The sequence below is a fragment of the Balaenoptera borealis genome, assembly GCF_965194805.1.
Source record: "Balaenoptera borealis genome assembly, chromosome: 16".
In the NCBI taxonomy this organism is placed as follows: domain Eukaryota; kingdom Metazoa; phylum Chordata; class Mammalia; order Artiodactyla; family Balaenopteridae; genus Balaenoptera; species Balaenoptera borealis.
In genome coordinates, this window is record NC_138872.1 from 67726765 (window position 1) to 67747048 (window position 20284).

Below are 20284 nucleotides of genomic sequence, written 5' to 3' on the forward strand. Positions count from 1 at the left end.
GAGTTCTTGTCCAGTTCCATGGCCCAGGACAAACTGCATCTTGGAGGAAATGGCTATATTAATCCTTGGTTGTGAAAATTAAATAAGCACGGATGTGATTTTTTTGCTTTAAAATTTTACTTATAGAGTATCTGTATGTATCCTTCTGTAACTTTTCACTTAACACTACAATTTTAAAGCATTTTGTATCCATCAGTGTAGTACAAGTATCTGCTTAATTTCCAAGGTTAATTAACACCAAAAATACAGAGGTTGGCAAGGGGGAGAAAGAGGAATATGGCTTGAAGAGGGCATCATGTAATAAATTTATTATATTTTGTTACATTTTCCACTTTTCTCTTAATTCCAACTGTATACTATATAATCAACTGCTGTTCCAGAAATAAAACGTTTTAAACATAAAAATATAAATTCTGCTTCTTAAAAGTGCGTACACTTTGAATAATAAAACATACAAATAAATAACAGAAGTCAGTGACACATCTCATGCACTTGTTCTAAAATAATTTAAAATGTATGATACACTTTGTTTCCAGCCTCAAGGAAAGACATCCTGCCTTCCATATTACTGTACAACTAAAGAAGAAAATTATACACAGATCACTATGAATGGTGCATGAACACCACCAAAGCATTTTGTACACAGTGATATGACATGCAGCTTTTAAGACAACTATAGAAATTCCAGTGTAAAAACTTAAGAGTTCAATCAAGAAACTATTTTTGTAATGGGGCTTGAATTCAATTTTAACCAGTGGTGAGAGGCACAGTTGGTGAGCAAAACTATAGGGAACATAAATGCATATTTAAAAGGCCTACAAAGAGAACTTCAGCTGCAGAAACACTGCCTTCCCCATTTGGTATAATGACACCTCACCGTTGAGAATAGCACCTAGGAAATTTCATATTGCGTTTTCACCATTACAACAGGTATCACTGCTCCGGGCGGCCCTTCTAAAGGAGCATTTCCAACTTGGATTTTTACTTATATATTATTCCTTGAAATGTTGAAAACACCAGGTAAATTCTTTTTTTTGTAGGCAGCATCATGCTCAACAGGAAGAAACCACCTGAGAAGCACAGCAGCTTATTTTGAAGATGTTGTAGTGCATTCAGCTCACCACAGATTAAAACTAAATTTCATTTGCCTCCACAGGTAACATGTACTGCCAAATTTTTGGATGAATATTATTTGATTTTTTAATTACATGAAAAAATACCAAGGGTTACCCGAAAAAAAGACCCCAAATAAAATGCTTCACATTCATTTTTAAACTAAAAAAAAAAAAAAAAATTCCTGAAACTACATCCTGGATAGTAGAGTGAGCTAAATAGGAAATTGGGCGGCAGCCTAGGGTTTGCTACTATAATTACTACAAGGTGACAATCGGTCTATCAAAATCAGGGACAGGATTTTCAAAGCCACTGAAGGCTTTACTTCAGCATTTTCTAACTCAGAGTGACCGCCCTACTCCCGCAAGGGTCTGGCCCTGCTGTGGCATCCAGGGGAAGGGCTCTGGGAAGGAGGCAAACCCATGGGGCACTCTGCCTGCTCCAGCAAACTAAGGACCACCGGCTCCCACCAGACGGACAGTGCTGAGGCACACACAAAGCTCCAAGCTCCTCGAATCAGAAAGGCCCCCCTTATTTCAAACAGGAGGTTGATCAGTAGCTCTCAATCTCTTTTTTCTGTTCTCTCCAAAGCAACAGAGAAATCTGAGTCACTCCTGAGTACTTCATACGGCAGTGATTCTCGCCACAGTTCTCAGCAAAGGGAGGGTGTATCACAGTGGTTCTCAATTCTGACTGCAAATCAGAAACATCTCGGAGCTTTCAATATAAATATGGTAATTCCTGGGACCTGCCCCTATACTAAGTGTATCAAAAGCTTGGGAGTGGGACCCAGGCATTTTTAAAAGTTCCTTAGAAGAGTCTAGTGAACACTGGCTATCAGAATCTCAGACGAGTCATTCAGAAGAGGCTTGACAGAATCCTGGGGAGAGTACACGTGGGCGATTTGAAAAAGCCTCCCCAGTCTGCTGTGGATCTCCCTTCTCCCCCAAACTGGGAAACACGGGTCTTAGACGAATGTCAGAGGGCTCTAGAACCTACCCCACTGTCAACGCTACTGTAAACTCCACAGCTTAGTCTCATTGTGACCAGCGGTTGGGAAGCTCCAAAGCTTTCCAGAACAGCTCAAGTCTCTACAAAAGTGTTTTAAAATTGTTAGCAGTTTTAGAAGCCACATTCTTCCCTTGTGACCACAATGGAACCCTAGAAGATATAAAAAATTAAGATCTATAGAAAATGGCAGGTTATTTTTAGAACAAAATACTTTAGGAAAATCTTCAGGCTAAATACAGTATATAAACCAGTGTGTGTTCAACATACCCATTTCTACTCCTGCTTGCAAAATACTTATTTTACATACAATTTTGCCAATGATCCCAAAAAAAAAAAAATCGGCAAGTGCAAAGAAATCATTCATGTTCTTTGATACTGATTAAGCCACATTTTAAAAATTACAAATTTAAAAATAGAGCTCCATAATCTAAGAGTTGTGTTGTTGTTTTTTTTTTTAAACTTACGTTGAGTGTAAGTAGTCTGTATTTTTTTATTAGTTGCTTGCATAGGTAGTAAGAGCATGCTTTCTGGGTTAGATGGAGGCCATGCAAAATTATTTTCATTACTTGGGGGAAAAATGATTGGTCATGCTCAAAATGCAGCTGCAAAAACACTTTGGGGGTTGATCAAAAGGCAGTATGAGACTGAGTGTTCATTTAAATAAAAGCATGGGATTTCCCCCCAAAATATGTAGTCAGGTTTAGCAACAACATACCCTTTGTGAAATTGCAGACAGACAGCCTGTACAGTAACAGCTATTTTTTGTGTTTATGTTTATGATATAGGCACTGGTTTGTCAGCAAGTTTTGCTCCTCTCAATTCCAAATAATACAAAGTTCAACGCGCCTCACAGAAGACGTTTTATTGAAACTGTGCTTATGGTTTGCATACTATCTCAAAAATCCAACCCGGAAACACTAATTATCTTTGCATCCAATAATTATTATAACCTACACAGGAAACAGTATCTTCAGCTGTTCGGTAATTTGTCAGAATGAAATTTAACGTCAGATGTCAATCTACTTTTTAAAGCATGTTTATTTGAAAAAAAATGAGCTTTGTTCACAGCTCTTCTCTGTTCCTTTTTTCCTAAAGGCTGCCACCTGTTTCCTTCACATTCTGCTCCTGTTTTTTCATGACAGGTACTTTAGAGGGATGACAATTTTTCTCCCCACCCACCCTCCAAAATCCCCACATCCATCTCATACAAATGCGGATGACCAAATTCTAATGAAAAGTGACTTCGTAATGGATTTCCAATCCCTAAGTAGTAGAGACAGCACAGTCTGAAAAAGAGGATGTGACAATAAAATGTCTCCAAAGATGAAGAAGGCCACTTTTGGTTTCCAGAACAGAACAGACTTGTTCAAGAGGCCCACAAGGCTCAGCCGATCACCAGGATCCACTTGATCTTTCTGCTCGGGAGGACTGTCGCTCCATCTAGGACATCATTGGCATCCCCTGGTTCATCAGCTGTGCTCCCAGGGCTCCTCTGCTACAGCAAACTCTCGAAGCTCTCAGCTTGCCTTTACAAGCAAAGCAGGCCCTCAACGAATGTTTGCAGAATGAATAAATGAATGAATGAATGAATGATGAAAGAATGATTACAGAAGAGGTCAGGGCAGCCTCACAGACAATAACAACATTTTACCATGCCACAAATACTCCCACATTTCTATTGGTCCAGAGGAGCATTACTTACTTTCAGTTAGGCTGCTTTTACGATAAGAAAATACAAAAAAGGTGGGAGTCGGTCTTGAGATGATATGAGCTTAACAGTTTCTTTGTGCTTCCACATTATATAAGGGATTACAAAGACAAGGTGTAGGGCTGTCCTACGGAATGATACAGACTCAGTGCACTCGATGTTTACAAGAAAAGAAATCAAGAATAAAGTTTTTAAAAAGCAAACAAACATTACAGATGCAACGCCACTGTTGGTGATTATTTTGTGCCTACCAGGAAATGACTACTCTCATGAGGCCCACCTGGTTGTCAACCAGGAACCCAGGTCTACCATCCTCAGCAGGTGATTTTTAACCCCAAAACACATACAAGCTCACTGTACCAAACATCACTGGGAAAAGAAAAAACAAAACACCAAGTCACTAACTCTACCAAAGAACTGAACTGAACCAAGTAATAATTTTCCCATAGGGTACTTCACACCACAAAGAGCACCTCCAAACTTTTGGGCAAAATATCCTTTTCTGTGGCTTAAAGGTTGTAACCTAATAATTAAGAATGAAGTTTTCATTGTTTACCAAGCACAGAAATATAATAGCCTAAAGATGCCTAAACAATGCCATAATACTTCCTGATTTTTTTTCCGTTTAAATCTGAAACAAGAACTAAACTCCATAGACATACAGTTTATAGATACGGAAAATTTATTTCTAGATCCTATGGAAATTTAATGGAGTTCATAGAGTTGTTGTGTTTTTAAAGACACCAGACATAACAGAAAATCTATTCCTGGAGGACTCAAAGAGTAAAAATACTTACCACTGTGAAAATTAAACTAGATTCTAATTAATGCTTAACTGTTTACAGCCCCCCAAAAAGTGTTATTAAAACACTCTGTGTAGTCAAACTATGATTCTAAGACTGTTTCAGAGCTTCAGATAGGAGATTTCAAACGAGATTTACCTATTAAAGAAAGATAAGAGAGTCAGACAAACACTCAATTCCGGATATTGACAACCCCACATTTGGTGCATCTTTTTAGGAAATAAAAGTGATACAGGAAAACTCGAAGTGGCTATACACGGATCAGGCTGTCAATGTGCCGTTGGACGCAACAACAAGATCGAAGGCAGTCACAGCCCAGCAGGGGAGAGTAAGGCTGCTTTGGGAAACCAGACGTCTGTACGGTGAAACGGGGACACCAAGCAAAGTGGTGAGTCAGGGTCGAGTGCCATGGGCAACAGGCTCACAGTATGTGAATTGCATGGAGCACGAGCGTAACTCTCACAGGCTGAACGTGTAAGTCTTAAGCATTTGCAAGGGTCTAAAGTTCCAGCTACCCTCAACATAAATGGCCTCCAGACCTGCAAGTTACCTGCTAATGCTCGAATTAGCAGCAAAATAAAGTTAAGTAACCTACTGGAAACATTTCCCAAGAGGCATTCATAGAAAAGAAAGAAAAAAAAAACCAGGGCAGTGCAGAATTCATAGCTATGCATGTAATATGTGTTCCAGTTACTTCACACAGAGCAAGACTGAAAAGGGAGATTATAAATGGCTCTGTGCACAAAGAGTTCAGGAAGAACCTGAAGAGTCCATGATTAAAAAAAAAAAAAAGTTACTATGTAAAAGCATATAAACTTAGCATGCTATATTTCACGGCAAAGTGACAAATGCTATTCAAAGAGAATCAGAACTATGACTCTCTTGACATTTAAAAAAAAAAGTGAAAAAGAAGAAAAAAAAAGCAAAAAATTCCAGAATACCTCCTAAAAGCCTGAAATTATATATATATATATATATATATATAAAATCTTGCTTATCTTTGGATTTCTGTGAGGTTCCCTTTTTTCCTAAACAAGAAATGCAACTTGCACTGACAATGCCAGATGGAACATGCTCCATCCTGCTTGTGAGTTTCTGGGTAAGAGATTAAATCTTCAGCACAAAGAAGAAATTAATGAGTTCCTGAAAAACAGTCACAACTAAGACTCACAGGCAGGACCGGAAGTGTGCGTATAACACTGCCACACATCGTTCTAACATACCATCACTAACTGCTGGCATTAGGCAACTTCTTTCCTCTCCATGTTACAAGATGAGGAAACAAAGGCAAGCACACATGGTGCAGCATGGAGCTTTCAACTTCTAACGTGGAAAAAACCAACACCAGAGAAGGAAAATGGCAGATTTATGCATCCAGTTTAGAATCCATTGTTTTCCCCAGGAATCTTTCAAAGGTATTAACTGCTCTACTACATTTCAAAATCCCAATGACCTTAGCTAGCAAATTTACAGGGAAAAAAAAAAAATTAACTACTAGTGACTGGCTTTCCAGCTATCCAATTTGCCACCTCTTAGGACATATCCCAAGGGTCAAGACAGCTCATGGTACAGACATCTTTGCAGACATGAAGGTGGTGAAAGACTTCATTTCTACCTCTAAAAACTTCTATCTGTGGCAGTAGGAGAAATGACAGCCACCCACAGGCCACCTTCTTCTTCGATCCTCTCACTGATGTGCACCCATCCTAGACTAGCTGAGTATATACCTGAGAAACATTAGTGTTAAAATATTGCCCTTTACAAAGACTGGCAGATGGGGCCAAAGTGCAGAAAGCGACAGTCTTCCCTCGGTTTGTTTCACTGTTAGTGTCACGGTTTTTAGAGCTTCTGGTGCCACATGACAATCCACACGCAGTGAGGACAAATTCTGCTCAGATGAAACCCAAGTCAAATAATTCATCCTTCTACAGAGCACACTAATGACAGCTTAACTGGTTCACAGGTTTCAAATCCCTAGCGTCCAACAAAAGTCATTAGAGTTCTCTAGAAAGAAATATGTACAATTGCTAAAGGGACCGTCCAGGGTATCGTCTGCAATTATTCCAGTTAACTTGGTATCAATGCTTTGCCTATGGCTGTTATTTGGTTCAATGGCAGAATAAGGCGATGCTTTTAACAATTTGCAATTGAATTCTACACACACACACACACACACACAACCACACACACACACACACATGTACGTCAGGCACGTGACCCAAAAAATACAAAACAAAAGCATAGAGGGCTTTGGTGGGAGGGAAGGGGTTCTAAATAAATTAACATCTTTACAGATAAAACACTTGGATTGCAGAAATATCACTGAGGTTTTTGAGAAGGCCGTGCATTGGTTTGCATGCTAGAAGGTAACTTTTTTGAGGATTTCTCAGCAGACTGCCTGCAACCAGGAGACGAGGGCACTCCAGAATCTAGCTGGGAAGACTTGGATTTGCGGGCGGACAGCAGGGAATGTTTAGCAGAAGCAGGGTCCTTGGAGGCAAGCTGCTCTTTTCCAACTGCATTCACATTTGGCTGCTGGGAGCCTAGCGCCTGGGAGCCTTTCTCTGCCTTGTCATCCGCTGCACTCTTAGAGACGGACTTGACTGAGCTCCCGCCCACCTTCTTGGACAGCAAGGTTGTCTTGCCAAGATCCGTCGACCGCCGGGTTTCCTTCTGTCTCAAGGCTGACTTGAAGAAGGACAGCCCCTTGTCCTCCGACTTGCTGTCCCTCTTCAGACCAGCCTTCATGTTCATGCTGGGGGAGCGCAGGCTGGCCATGGAGGAGCTGCGGACGTGCTTTCCATCTCCCCTGCCGTCGCCGGCTCTGGCCTGGCTCACGCGAGGGGAACTGGGTTTGGGGCTGGAGGTGACGCTGGCTCTGTCGGAAGCCAGGCTTTGCCTGGAGCCCTCTCTGCTTAAGCTCCTGTCTGAAGTCCTGCTCTTCCCAGGAGGGAAGGGGCCCCTCAGGGCAGGGCCTGAAGCTTTTTTGGTGGATGTGGAGGAAGCACTGTCAGTGAGGGAAGAAGCTGACTTCTGCTTCTGGAGCGAGGGAGATGACACGGAGTCCTGGGATTTGGGGGAGGACTCCTTTTGGGGGGCAGGGGAGGAATGCCGTCCACTGGCCCTGGAAGAAGAATCGGCTTTGCTTCGGGAGCGGGAGGGCTTTACAGAAACTTTTACAGGAACAGGAGAAGAAGGGGATGTACTGGAAAGAGATGATTCCTGGCTGGCCAAGACTGGTCTCCCCTTCCGCAAGCTTCTGTCTGGCTCAGGAGCGCCCCTGGAGCTGGGGGATCTCCTGGCTGTGCTCTCCGATTTCTTTGCGAGGGAGCCTGGGTGGCTTGGAGGTTTCACCTCTTTGACTGGAGAGCTGTCTACAGAATCGCTCTGATCCACATAAGCAATCTGGTTATTGTTATCAAATGGACCAGATATGGGGGGCAACTGATCCCCTTGTGCTGAGCTTTTGCTCTGTGTGTCTACAACACCGGAGTTCAACTTGTGGGTGTCTGATTCGTCTTTGAACACACCTTCCATGACAGCCAGAGGGGCCCGGCCCACAGCCTTGTGCTCCCGTCGACTGTGACCATCGCTTGAGTCCTGGTAACTGCTGGACAGGTTCCTCAAGCTACCAAAGCAAGAGATGGAAACTTTGTCGTCCACCGCTTCCCCGATCTTCTCCAAGGTGGAGGCGGAGGTGTGAATCGGAGAGTCCCCTGAGAAGCGGGAAGGGGAACTGGAGCGCATCTGCAGCTTAGCAGACAGGGACCAGGAAGGTCTAATGCAATTTTCATTGACGGCCAAGGGGCTGGTGACAGAAGATCTGGATGACAAGCTCTGGCGCTGGACGCTTCTCACGAACGGTCGAGTTGAGAAACCTCCTGAATGCAGCAAAGAGAGTGTCGTTAAGCTAAACCTACAAAATGTCCTTACTAGGATATCCATCTAAGACGGTAGGAAATCAAGGAAGGGGTCTGGGGTCAAGGAGTAGTCGTGTGATTTTAACTCTTCTGAGCCCAGTTCCTTTACCTATAAAATATGGGCATTCTAACTTGGGGATCAGCAAACCACCTTCTTGCTCGACATCAGGGGTCAGCAGACTTTTCCTCTAAAGGCCCAGACAGTAAATATTTCAGGCTTTGTGGGCCAGCTGCTCAACTCTGCCACCCTAGTGCGAAAGCAGCCACAGGCAACACAAACAAATGGGCGTGGCTGTGTTCCAATAAAACATTTTTTTTTTACACAAATAAAGGCAGGGGCCGTATTTGGCCTGTGGGCTATAGTTTGCTGACCCTTACAGAGCTACTATGAGAATTTTATAAAATCTTAAAAGTCCTGTGCCCAGCAAGGCACCTGGCACTGCACAGCTGCTCAATAAATGTGAGCTACTTCATTTACAGCTTCTTCATCTTATTAAGAACACTGGGGCCCACAGCAGTACAGTCCTTGCCCAAGATCACACAAACAGAGGCAGAGCTAACACCAGAACCGCAACGCCTTCCCCCCAACTCAATGCCACAGGTAGGCGGGCCTGTAATCGCTGACTGTGAAAGCAATCAGTGGAAAGCCTCCAAGGAAAATATTCATAATTAGAACACTATACTCCAATTTTAAGTGACGTAAAACTTCCACAGAAAATATTCTAAATTAAATTCTCCACACACTTGATACTGTAGCTGTGGTATTAATAAAACTCTGTCTGGATGAGATCCTAAGAGATAGGCCCTGTTCTGTGGGCACCACCCAGCACCACTGCATGATGATGGTGCTGATATCGATTTCACCAACTACACTGTTTAAAAATAGACTGGGGCCAAACCATATCTAGGCTTACTGTTAAAACAACAGTGAATTCTAGGTTTAAAGGCTGTGTTGAAAATAACCTCTAAATAATAAACAAGCCAAGGTTCACTGGTCAGTTTTTCATAAAATGTCAGGAGCTACAGATAGGAGCTTCACAGTTATAACCCAAGACTCTTTTGCTACAAAAAAAGAAGCAACAGCCAGAAGCAGGGGTAGAGCTGGAGCTGCGACGGAGTTCTCGTCTGGCCTTCTTCTTCCAGCCTCCTGATCGCCCCTAGGAGCGGTTTACTAGACGCGATGGAACTGCTGACCACAGAATGAGACTTGCTGGGAGATGAGTCACCGTCCTCATTATAGAAGCTGAGCTCACTCTCTCCTGCCCCTCCCAGCTCTCAGGGCCCCTGCTGCCTGACCCTCCCCACACCACCTGGGGTCCCAGGGAGAACCGAGGGCTGTTCCGCCACTACTCAAACGGCAGCTGAAGACAAAAAACCGGAGCTCAATTTTTATAAGATTTTCAAAGCTTTTATACCGTGACTATCTTCAAAATTCCTAAAAACTACCTTTATGCAAAGGCAACAGCTTTTGTTCTAGATGCTTGTGCACTCACAAGGGCACACACAGATCCCTCCAGGGGAGAGAGCGTGGTGGGAAGGCGAGAAGCTGAGCGAGTCGGGAGCCTCCACGCCGGGCCCCACACACCAGGCGGCCCTCGGCAAACCACAACCTCGCTGAGTCCCCTCACAGCTACTCTGAAGATTTCAAAAAGCACTTTGAAAAAAAGCATACATCACTGTAAAGAGTAAAAAAAAAAAAAGTGGAAAACAACGAAGTGGAAGGAAGAAGTGCTAGGTCACAGAGGAAGAGCGAATGACCCTGTTACATAAAATGCTACTTACGATGGTGACCCACAGCCACGCGGCCCACTCGCTAAAACCCCCTGCGTGTTCTCCCACCATTTTCCTGGGACTCGGCTCCTCGACATGAGGGAGCCCGTGCTGTGTCCGTGAGTTGCCATTTTGGAAATCTGTCACCGAAACCCAGACCCACCATCATCTTCACTCCTTTCCCCAGTCATCTCCACAGACTCAGACAGCGAGGCCAGGGAGGTGCGTCTGGAGGAAGCTGCAGAGGTCACGCTGGCTTGCTTGCTCCCCGGGAGCCGGCTCACCCAGTGTTCACACAAGGAGGAACTTGTGGAGCCTGCAGGAAAGGAAGGGGGCGCCGAGGTCAGGGCAGAATCCTGCCTGTGCCACACACGCCCTCACCAAGGGCTGCTGCCCGGGCGGCGGGTGACCTCACCGCCAGGTCAGCACTAACTCCCAGCCCCACGCTGTACCCGCTCGAACGTGGCCTGTTGGGATGAAAAGGACAGACGCTCACACACGTTTGCAGTAATAAAATCCAAGTACAGGGATGGCCAAGTCCGAGTCTTAGTGCTGGCAACAGAATGGAACAGATACAATCGTTCATATATTCATCTATTCTACAAACATTTATTAAGCACTACACGCCAGGCACTGTTCTGAGCACTTGCAGGAATACTGACACAGAGGAAAAAAAGCAAGCAGCAGTGTTCTGTTATCTTCTTGGCCTGTGTGGTGGAATTTTTAAATCATTTTCACAATATTAATATAAACACACACACATACATGCACACACAAGGCCACATGCCATTCTGTCCTGTGTGTTCCAGGGAGGCCCTTAAATATATATTGGAGCAACAGAAACTGCTCTTGAAATGGAGAACATGAAGCCACATGACTATCTAGAGTAGACCTCAAGAGGGTGTCATTTCTGAGCATATCTCAGACTCTGGAAAGCACTGAGGGACGGCACTAGAGCCCTGGAGTTCCCACTTTCTGGGAACTAAGAGCAGCTACGGACAGACGGCTGTACTGGCTGGGGTTTGACTCCAGCAGGGCTCACTCTGCTTCAGTGACGCTTCCTTTCAGCGGCTTCCAACTTACCCCTCGCACGCTTCAAGGGGAGCAGGGATTAATAGCTGACCACACACTGCCATGTCCCAATCCTCTGTCCTATTCTCTAAACTCCAACTCTGCATTAGGAAGCATCCGTCCCCCTGCTTGGATTGTGTGTGGCTGCATCAACATCACGCGTGGGTACTGGTTCCTGCATTTATTAAACACAACAGGCTAGATCCCATCGAACTAAATCCAAGCCATCTAATGTTTTTATAGCCTTCAACCCCTCCCCTAACAGAATAGGCCAATCTTAGTGGAAAAAAGAACGATTTCCAATGGTGCTTTACCCTTTACAAAAGGCTTTAATGCACATTTACCTAATCTGTTTCACACAACTACCCCATGAGGCAGGTAGGATCGGTACACCCATATTACAGATGACAAATACGTGGCTTGGGTGGGACATGCTCGAAGATAAAACCCGACCAAAATGTGGCAAAGCCAAGTCTCAGTTCTATTTCCAGTCCCCCGACTCTGAGAGCAGTGTGCCGTGCTGCTTCTTAGCTCCCTCGCTCATTTATTTACTCCCTAAGTAAACACCACGAGCGTGCTTTGAGCCAGGCTCCACGCCTCTTCCAGGTGAACTCCTGGTTCACAGCTGCTGGCACATTCCACCCCCATTTCCTTTAACTGCAACCATTCTGGTTTCCAGATTAAATGCAAACATGAGAATTAATCTGATCCAACCAACAGAATCATGAGACCTCCTGGAAAAGTTCTCTGGACCATCAAGTACAATCTTCTGCTCTCAAAAACAACCACCCAAGAGTAGAGGGGCCTTACCTGCCACCGAGCTGTTGGCCGACCATGACGGTATAGCTGTCCGCCTCTGGTAGAAGAGGATGTACGCCGTCTGCGTGCAGACCTCGTCTTCCGACAGCTGCTGCACGTCACTGTCGTCGAAGCAGTACCAGAGGCCGTCCACCGAGTTCTTGCAGTATGCTGCCAAAAAGAGTCCACCAGTGATCAGCACCGGGGTGGCCGCACTGGCCACTCCACTTGACCCACAGACACCATGTCTTTGGCTCATATAATTAATTCAAGAACTTTTTAAGGCTGCAGATAGTAATACAGAAAGAGGTAAGAAATCCAAATTCCAAATCACACTCAGGCAAAACGTTTCAAGAAATTCCAAACTATTCCAAATGGATGAAATTCTATTTAATTTTAATTTTAGAAAACACAATATACTTCTTTAAACCAGTGGATTTCAATCAGAGATGATTTTGCCCCAGGGGACACATTTTTGACTGTCACAACTGGGGGTGGGGGTGGGGGCGTGGGGAGGGCAGGATGCTAGTGCAATCTAGTGGGTAGAGACCAGGGGCACCACTACACATCCTACCATGCGCGGGACAGTCCCCACAATAGAGAATTACCCAGCAAAAATGTTACTGTACCAGTATGGAGAAACCCTGTTTTAAGGATGCTGTAACATTGTAGTGTTTCTTAGAGACAGAAAACAATAGAACTAGAAATAATATTAATGAGAGCAGTAGCTAACATTTGTTTAGCACTTATGTGCATCTCATTTGATCCTATGAAATTTGGTTCTATTATCATTGCCATTTTACAGAGGCTCAGAAAGATTAACCAGCTTGCCCAAGGTCATGCAGCTGGTGAAGGGCAGGGGCCAGCTCATTACAGGATTATCTAGTCCCTGAGCTTAAAGCCTTATCCTACCCTGCCTCCCTCAGAGGTAGCACAAACGATGGCTGACGGAAGGCCCCTGGCAAACTGAGAACACTGGAGCTCATGAATGCGTGCGGCCTTCCCTCCAGTCCAAACTCCAAGCTGAGATAAAAACAAAGAGCACTGAAGTACCAGCAAGGACACAGCTCAGTGCTCATGAAACCACACCATCCTGTGAATCTATCAAGGAGCGTGATAAGCTTGGCCCAGAAAGGTACACTCTTACAACACTGTCTAAAAAGACCCATTTATTGGGGTGAAAATAAACGAGTGCTAGAATATTCCGCTGAACGCTGGAACAGGCTCAGTAGGGCCCTGGGGGCAGGACACGTAAGGTCCCGAGTGGCACCAGGAGTGACTCCCTCGACAGGCCACCACCACTTCGCTAAGTATGGACTCCTAGGAGACGAAAGGGACCCGGAAGAGGAAGGGCTATACCACACAGGTCCCGAAAAAGAGCAGAAGAAGAACCTATGAGTGTAGGGAGGAAAGTCGTCTGCAGCTGCGGACTCACTGGAACCAGACGGCAGAGAAAGGGAGACACAAGCAGCAAATGGAGCTGGTAAAACAGCAGCTGTTTGGTCAATGGTGTCATCAGGCTTGATGGATGAATGAGCCAGCTGGTGAGGGGCTGCTACTCGGGAGTGGCAGTGGCAGTGGGAGTAGGAGTGGCAGTGGCAGTGGCAGTGGCAGTGGCAGTGGCAGTGGGAGGAGGTCTGTAAGGGGGGACGCGCCCAAGAGAAGGTGATGGAGCAGCCTGTACTAGCTTCAGTCTGTTTCTCCTCAGGATGGTCTGTCCTCCATCACGGTGTGGAAACCAAGGCAGCACAGGGACTCATGAATGGGTCAATGATGTATTTATAAAATAATTCTATGTGCTTTTCTTCCCAGCGCTATTTTCTGGAGTATTTCCTAGACCAGTGCTACTCAAATTGTGGCTCACAGACCGGTGCCAGTCCGTGAGATAAGCACCAAAACGAGGTAAGCATTTAAAAACATTCATAGCGATCTGATAATGTATGACATTTTTATTGTGTTTTTGCAAAAGTACTGGTTGGTTCATGGTTCATGAAGGATTAGACATTTTAAAAAAAGGTTTAAGAAATTTTTTAAAAGGTTCCTCATCACAGATGGTTTGAGAAGCACTGTTCTAGCCTCCTTACACAAGTCAGCCATACATGTACCATGTAATTATAGTTAGAACCAGTGCAAAATAAAAGAACACATTAAAATAAACACTCCAAATGAAAGCTTAAAAACAAGGTATCTTTAACTCAACAATGCTGAGGTACTTAAAATGTTCTTATTAGAAAAGCAGTGGTATGGCCTAGGCATGGGAAAGGGATAACAACGCAGAAAATACCCGAGCCCCTTGTCGGTAACAGGCCCCAGGAGGCAGGCACGAGCACTTCTGGCTCCCTCACATGGTCGCCAGGTTTGAATAAGGTTACTCACCTAAGGTCAAAGAGCTAGGAATACGTGTCTAGCTTCTACCCCATACTCCTCTCACTAATCTGTACTGCCTCCAAGGCAGTTACGGGTTTCCGGGCACTTTCCAGAGTCTATGCTATACAAAGAGCAACATGACAGGCGAAAATCTGGCACTGTCCAATTTCCTGCAACAATTTCTTGCTAGAAACCACACAACACACTCACGCATATTTTCCTGAGAAACACTGTTATACACAGGAGGTTCTTTACCAAAGCTGAAGCTACATGAACACCAACCAGTGATGCTGGCAAAGGCATTACTTCACCAGCTAATTAGTGAAATTAAATTCCCTCTAAGTCCCTTTCAGTTCTCAGAGTCCCTGAGTATATAACTCTGTGACTCAGTATCAAAGAACGCAGATATGACCGGGAATGCCACAAAAGCAAAAATCCAACTAGACACACACACTTACAAGTGGCCCCCCAAAATATAAATATAACATATGTAAGACACAATATACAGTATTAAAATTTGGCTTAAACCAAAACACGAGGTAAAACATACTTAGGCATTTAATTAACATTAACTTTGTCTTCTACAGACTTTTCAATAGATCCTCTGTCTCCTTTTTGTCCTTGCAAGTACTTCCGAGGGCAAGTAGAGGCCGTCCGAACGGCTCCACCACGAGACGCGCTCCAGGTCGGGACCGTTCCTCTCACAAGTGGCTGCTGCCGGCAGCGTGCTGAGAGCACTAGACGCAACGGGTTTCGAGAACACGAGACTGCTGTGTCCTGTCACGCTCCACGGCCCCTGTCTCCCGAGGAAGAGCAGGTCCAGAGAGTGACTGCGCTGGGCTAAGGAGGGCGTCTGCGGCCCGACAGGCTCCTTCACCGTGTTGCAGGGCTCTCAGGGCTAACTGCCGGGGAAGAGCCTCAGACAGACTGAAACACCAACTGGCAGAGCCTACCCTCCTCTACCTCCCCCTACCTTTCTGAATCACTAGCACCCTGGGGTCTTGCTGCAGAAACCACTGAACTGCAGAAACAAAAAGTCCCAGAGAAGTGTTCATGCCAAACAGGCTGAGTGAGAAGGACGCAGAAATCCGAGTCCTGGCCACCTATACAGCAGGAGGACCCTCACATCAAGTCCCCCGACACACAGATGTCCAAGCAAGAAGCCCCCAAATCTACCTGCCTCCCCAGCACGCATGCATGCCCTTAACCCAATAATTCCATTTCTGAGACTCAATCTCAAGGAAATACAGAATTAAAATACAGAAAAGGTGACTACACACAAAGATGTCCATCAGTTATCTTCAAAGTTAAAAACCAGAAACAATATATGTGTTCAACAATGGGGAATGGTTATATCACATTAGAATTCCATCAACTGAATATTCTGTGGTCATTAAAAATAATATTTACAAAAATTAAGCATCTGTTGGGACTTTCCTGGTGGCACAGTAGTTAAGAATCCGCCTGCCAATGCAGGGGACACAGGTTCAAGCCCTGGCCCGGGAAGATCCCACATGCCGCGGAACAGCTAAGCCCGTGCGCCACAACTACTGAGCCTGCGCGCTAGAGCCTGTGAGCCACAACTACTGAGCCCACATGCCACACTACTGAAGCCCGCGTGCCTAGAGTCCGTGCTCCGCAACAAGACAAGCCACTGCAATGAGAAGCTCGTGCACTGCAACGAAGAGTAGCCCCCGCTCGCCGCAACTAGAGAAAGCCTGCGTGCAGCAACGAAGACCCAACGCAGCCAAAAATAAAATAAATAAATAAATAAATTTATTTTAAAAAAAAATAAGCGTCTGCCCCATTAGCCCATAAGGGCCTCACGTGTAGGCCGCAGGTTACTAATCCCAATAGCTTCTCCTGACCCTCCAGGAGGAGGGTGCTCTGACCACTCTCCTCCAGCCCCTGCTCTGTTCACACTTCAACCACAGAACCTAACACACATCCTGCTCTTTCGTTTTAAGTGTACCTACACCGCCCCAACCACTTGATTACACTCTTGGAAGACAGAGGTCGAGATCTTGTCATTTCCAGTGTGTCTCTGATGTGACACAGCCCAGTGCAAGCAAGACAGAGGAGGTGCTCCATAAAGGTTCACCTGAACAGAGCACACCAGGCCAATCACAACAGTATAAAATAATGGTCAAGACTTACAGAAAAACACTGGAAGGAAACACCATATATCAAAATGTTACCTACATACAATGGGATATTATTCAGCCTTAATAAGAAAGGAAATTCTGACAGACGATACAAAGTGGGTGAATCTTTAATGCATTATGCTAAGTGAAATAAGCCAGACACAAAAGGACAAATACTGTATGATTCCACTTACATGTGGTACCTAGAGTAGTCAGATTCATAGAAAGAATGGTGGCTGCCAGGGGATGGGGGAGGAGTAAACAGGGAGTCACTGTTTAATGGATGCAGAGTTTCAATTTGGGAAGATGAAAGAAACTCTGGAGATGGACAGTGGTGATGGTTGCAAAAAGATATGAACGTACTTAATGACACTGAACCGTATGCTTAAAAATGGTTAAAATGGTAAATTTTGTTGTGTATATTTTATCACAGTTTCTAAAAATGTTACCATTTTTTGAGCACTAATCTCATGGGTTATTTCTGAGTGATAATCTCGTGGGTTGATGGCACTGTTCCGTCTGCCTCTCTCTAGTCTCTAAATTTCATACGATGAGCACTATTGCTTTGACAAATGAAAAAGTAAATTTAACCATACAGCAAAAAGAAAAACCCTTCCAAGTCACGTTAAAGACACTATAAAAGTGGTTCACAACCACTCCAAATAAGGGAGATGCTAGGCCCTCAAGGAAGCAGAGCGAAACCTTAAACGGGTCATGCAGGTGAGGTCAAGAAAGCAAGTCCTGGGTGAGCCAGACGATGCCACCCATCTGCACACACCATTCCCTGCTTGGGTCAGAGCCCGACCAGACAATCCAACTCAGGGCAGAGAACAGAGGATGAAAACTGCCCTCACAGTTGGCACTCTGCCTGCTGGAAGAGAAAGCGGGGTTCTAAAGCAAAGCGACCCTGTCACAAGCAAAACACGTCGGGAGGAATCGTCAGCACAGGCGCCCGGCCTCTCGCACTGCAGACCTGTGTAGTGCCCCCCTTGCATGGTGCCGTGATGATTGCACACAGCATACAGGTCATAGATGTAGTCCTCAGGGTCCCGCCCGAGTCCGTAGGGCCGTCTCCATGGAGACCAATGGGATGGCAAACTCCAGCTGCTCTGGCTTCTCTTAACCACGTGAGGTGTCATGTCCAGGCCAGTCAGAGGGAACTTGACCATGTTCTGAAGTTTCATACGCTTGTCTCCTTCCTGTGGCAAGAAGAAAAACAAGTTCTGATGATATTTTCATGCAAGCAGATGGTAGATCAGTTTAGCGTGAAAGGCAGACCCTATCAACTGAAGTAGGGTTAAGTTACCTATCTGATGTTTCCAAAGACACATACAACACAGGGAAACAGATTAAAAGTTTTATCTACCTGGAGGAACAGGTTTTAATATCACCAAAAATGGAACCAGCAATGATAATGAGCCTTCATTGCCTTACCTGATAAAGGGTTCATCCTGAAACCTCTGTCACGAAAGAGGCATGGAAAGTAATGGAATAACAACATATGTGAAGGGAAAGCACAGTGCTGGCACAGAACAGCCATTCACGGAACAGGGCCCCTTTCCTTCCCAACTCCTCCGACAAATACGTTAACAGTTAACAGTGACTTAACTTAATATAGTCATTTAGTTGACAATCTTGGGCAATCTGTATTTCCCATTAAGCCCACTGGGAAATCTAACCATCAGTTGAGTAGATATTTACCAAATGTTTCCTGCGTCTATGGGAGCTTTAAAAAATTAATCAGGCACAGATAATGCCCATCCCAAGGAACTATGGATCTACTAAGGGAAGAAAAATGTTCCTAAGAGAAAGGTAGGAGGGGTCTTGCATGGTCAGGAAGGTCAGGCTAAAGAACCTGGACCTTGTTCTGCAGTCAAGGGAGAAGCACTGAGGCTTTGAGGGAGGAGGGGATGCCATCAGAGCTGTCATTAAGTAGTGCCCAAAACATGGTAGAAAGAGAAGAGCAGTGTAGGTTACGAAACCAATGAAAAGACACTGCAACTGCAACCAGTTCGGAAGTATCAGAAGTTGGAACTGGCAGGATGACAGCAAGAATGGGGAGAAGGGGACATGTACAGAAGGCAGTGGAGAGGCACAACTAGGCCGAAGAGGTGACTGCCGAGGTGACAGGGACAAGAAAGAAGAGTCAAAGATGAAACTGCAGTTTTGAGTTGGGGCACTGGAAGGGTGATGATATGTCTTCAAAAGAAACAGAAAGCAAAGGAAGCCAGTCTGTGTGTATGGAAGGAGACAGAGAAGCTGGGTCCAAACCCTCAACCAGCCGTCCCACTGCAGATCCCAATGGAAGCGTACAGCTGGGACACTCAGGGCAAGTGCCCGCTCCTCACTACTACAGGAGCTGGACCCCAAACCTGTGTGTGAAAGGCCACCCTGGGGACCATGTGCGCGCCCCCAACACATTCACTTCATCGGCCAGCCCCAGACATCTCTCAAGTCTACCCAGGTCTCTCCATCTCCACTGCCCAACTCCACTGCGAGCCATCGGCTGGCCCCCCGCCCCGGTGACTGCAAAGGCCTCCTTCAGGTCTCCCTGTCTTCATCCTTTGTAGCCTCTAATTCTCCACACAGCAGCCTGAATGGTCTCTTCCAAGCACAAATTTGGTCATGTTGCTTCTCTGCTTCAGAATCCCACTCTGCCTACAAGGACTGCTTGGACGACCAGCCCCTGCCTGCTCTTCTACCTCAACGCACGCCTTTCTCCCCCCAACCCCCCGGAGCTGCAGCCACACTGGCCTCAGCTTTCAGCCTCTTGCACATGCTCTGCACCCGCTGCTCCCTCAGCCACTATACATGTGCAGCCCTGCTCCCACCTCACCTGGTACAGGCCTCCTCCTAATCTTCCCGATCCAAACTTTCTTACGCCAGGCTCAGACTCCTCCAGCGTTTACCTCTCATTTACCTCTCTTACAAGGGGGTTGCCCAGGATAACTCTAACCTTAGGAATAGAGAGCCTCTGTGGGAAAATTGACTCACAAAGCAATACAACTCAAAGCAGATTTTCTTTGTATGTATTTATGACTCATCTCCCCAGCTGTACAACTGCTCCTTGGAAGCAGGACAACAACCGTTATTACTTTAGGGCAGAAATAGAATTCTACCCACCCCCAAGAAAGGCGCTCAATTTTTTTTTTTAAATCCCAAAGTACACTTACTTGAGCACAACATTTACAAATCTAAAGCAAATCCTCAGGAACAAAGTAAAATATCTGCAGTATGAACTAAAATGGTTAGGATTTAAAGGGTCACAGGAGGCACAAACTTTGCTCTGGGAAAGAACAAAACATGGCTCCAAACATAGGGGCAGCTGTGTGTCTGCAACAACACAGGATCACGGGATCAAACAGGGACACCAAAGCACTCCCCGCCCAACAGCCCACCAGTCAGGGGCATAGAACCTTGGTCACAGCTCTTTTCCCTGTGACAGAGGGTTTCCTTACCTGTCGGAATCGCTTTAGGTGTATGATAAGCACGTCAGGCAGAGTCCAGAGGCTTAACGTAATGCTACCCTGCTGCAGCTGCTTGCAGTGCGGGCACCGCCAGGCGTCATCTGGGGCAAGC

General features: G+C 45.4%; 1 protein-coding gene across 3 annotated transcripts in view; it reads right to left on the bottom strand.

Moving 5' to 3' along the window:
• USP31 (ubiquitin specific peptidase 31) overlaps positions 1–20284 on the bottom strand; it is a 98482-nt gene that overhangs the window by 10213 nt on the left and 67985 nt on the right. For 2 of the 3 annotated variants that reach the window (XM_082362385.1, XM_082362383.1), the window contains 5 exons: positions 20164–20283; positions 17679–17904; positions 12207–12365; positions 10489–10641; positions 294–8516 (listed from right to left, as the gene is read on the bottom strand). In XM_082362385.1, the coding sequence (XP_082218511.1) occupies positions 6955–8516; positions 10489–10641; positions 12207–12365; positions 17679–17904; positions 20164–20283 (2220 nt within the window). In that variant the 3' untranslated portion in view covers positions 294–6954. Of the gene's footprint in view, positions 1–293; positions 8517–10488; positions 10642–12206; positions 12366–17678; positions 17905–20163; position 20284 lie in introns of those variants that run through there. The other variant, XM_082362384.1, reaches the window with a different exon arrangement.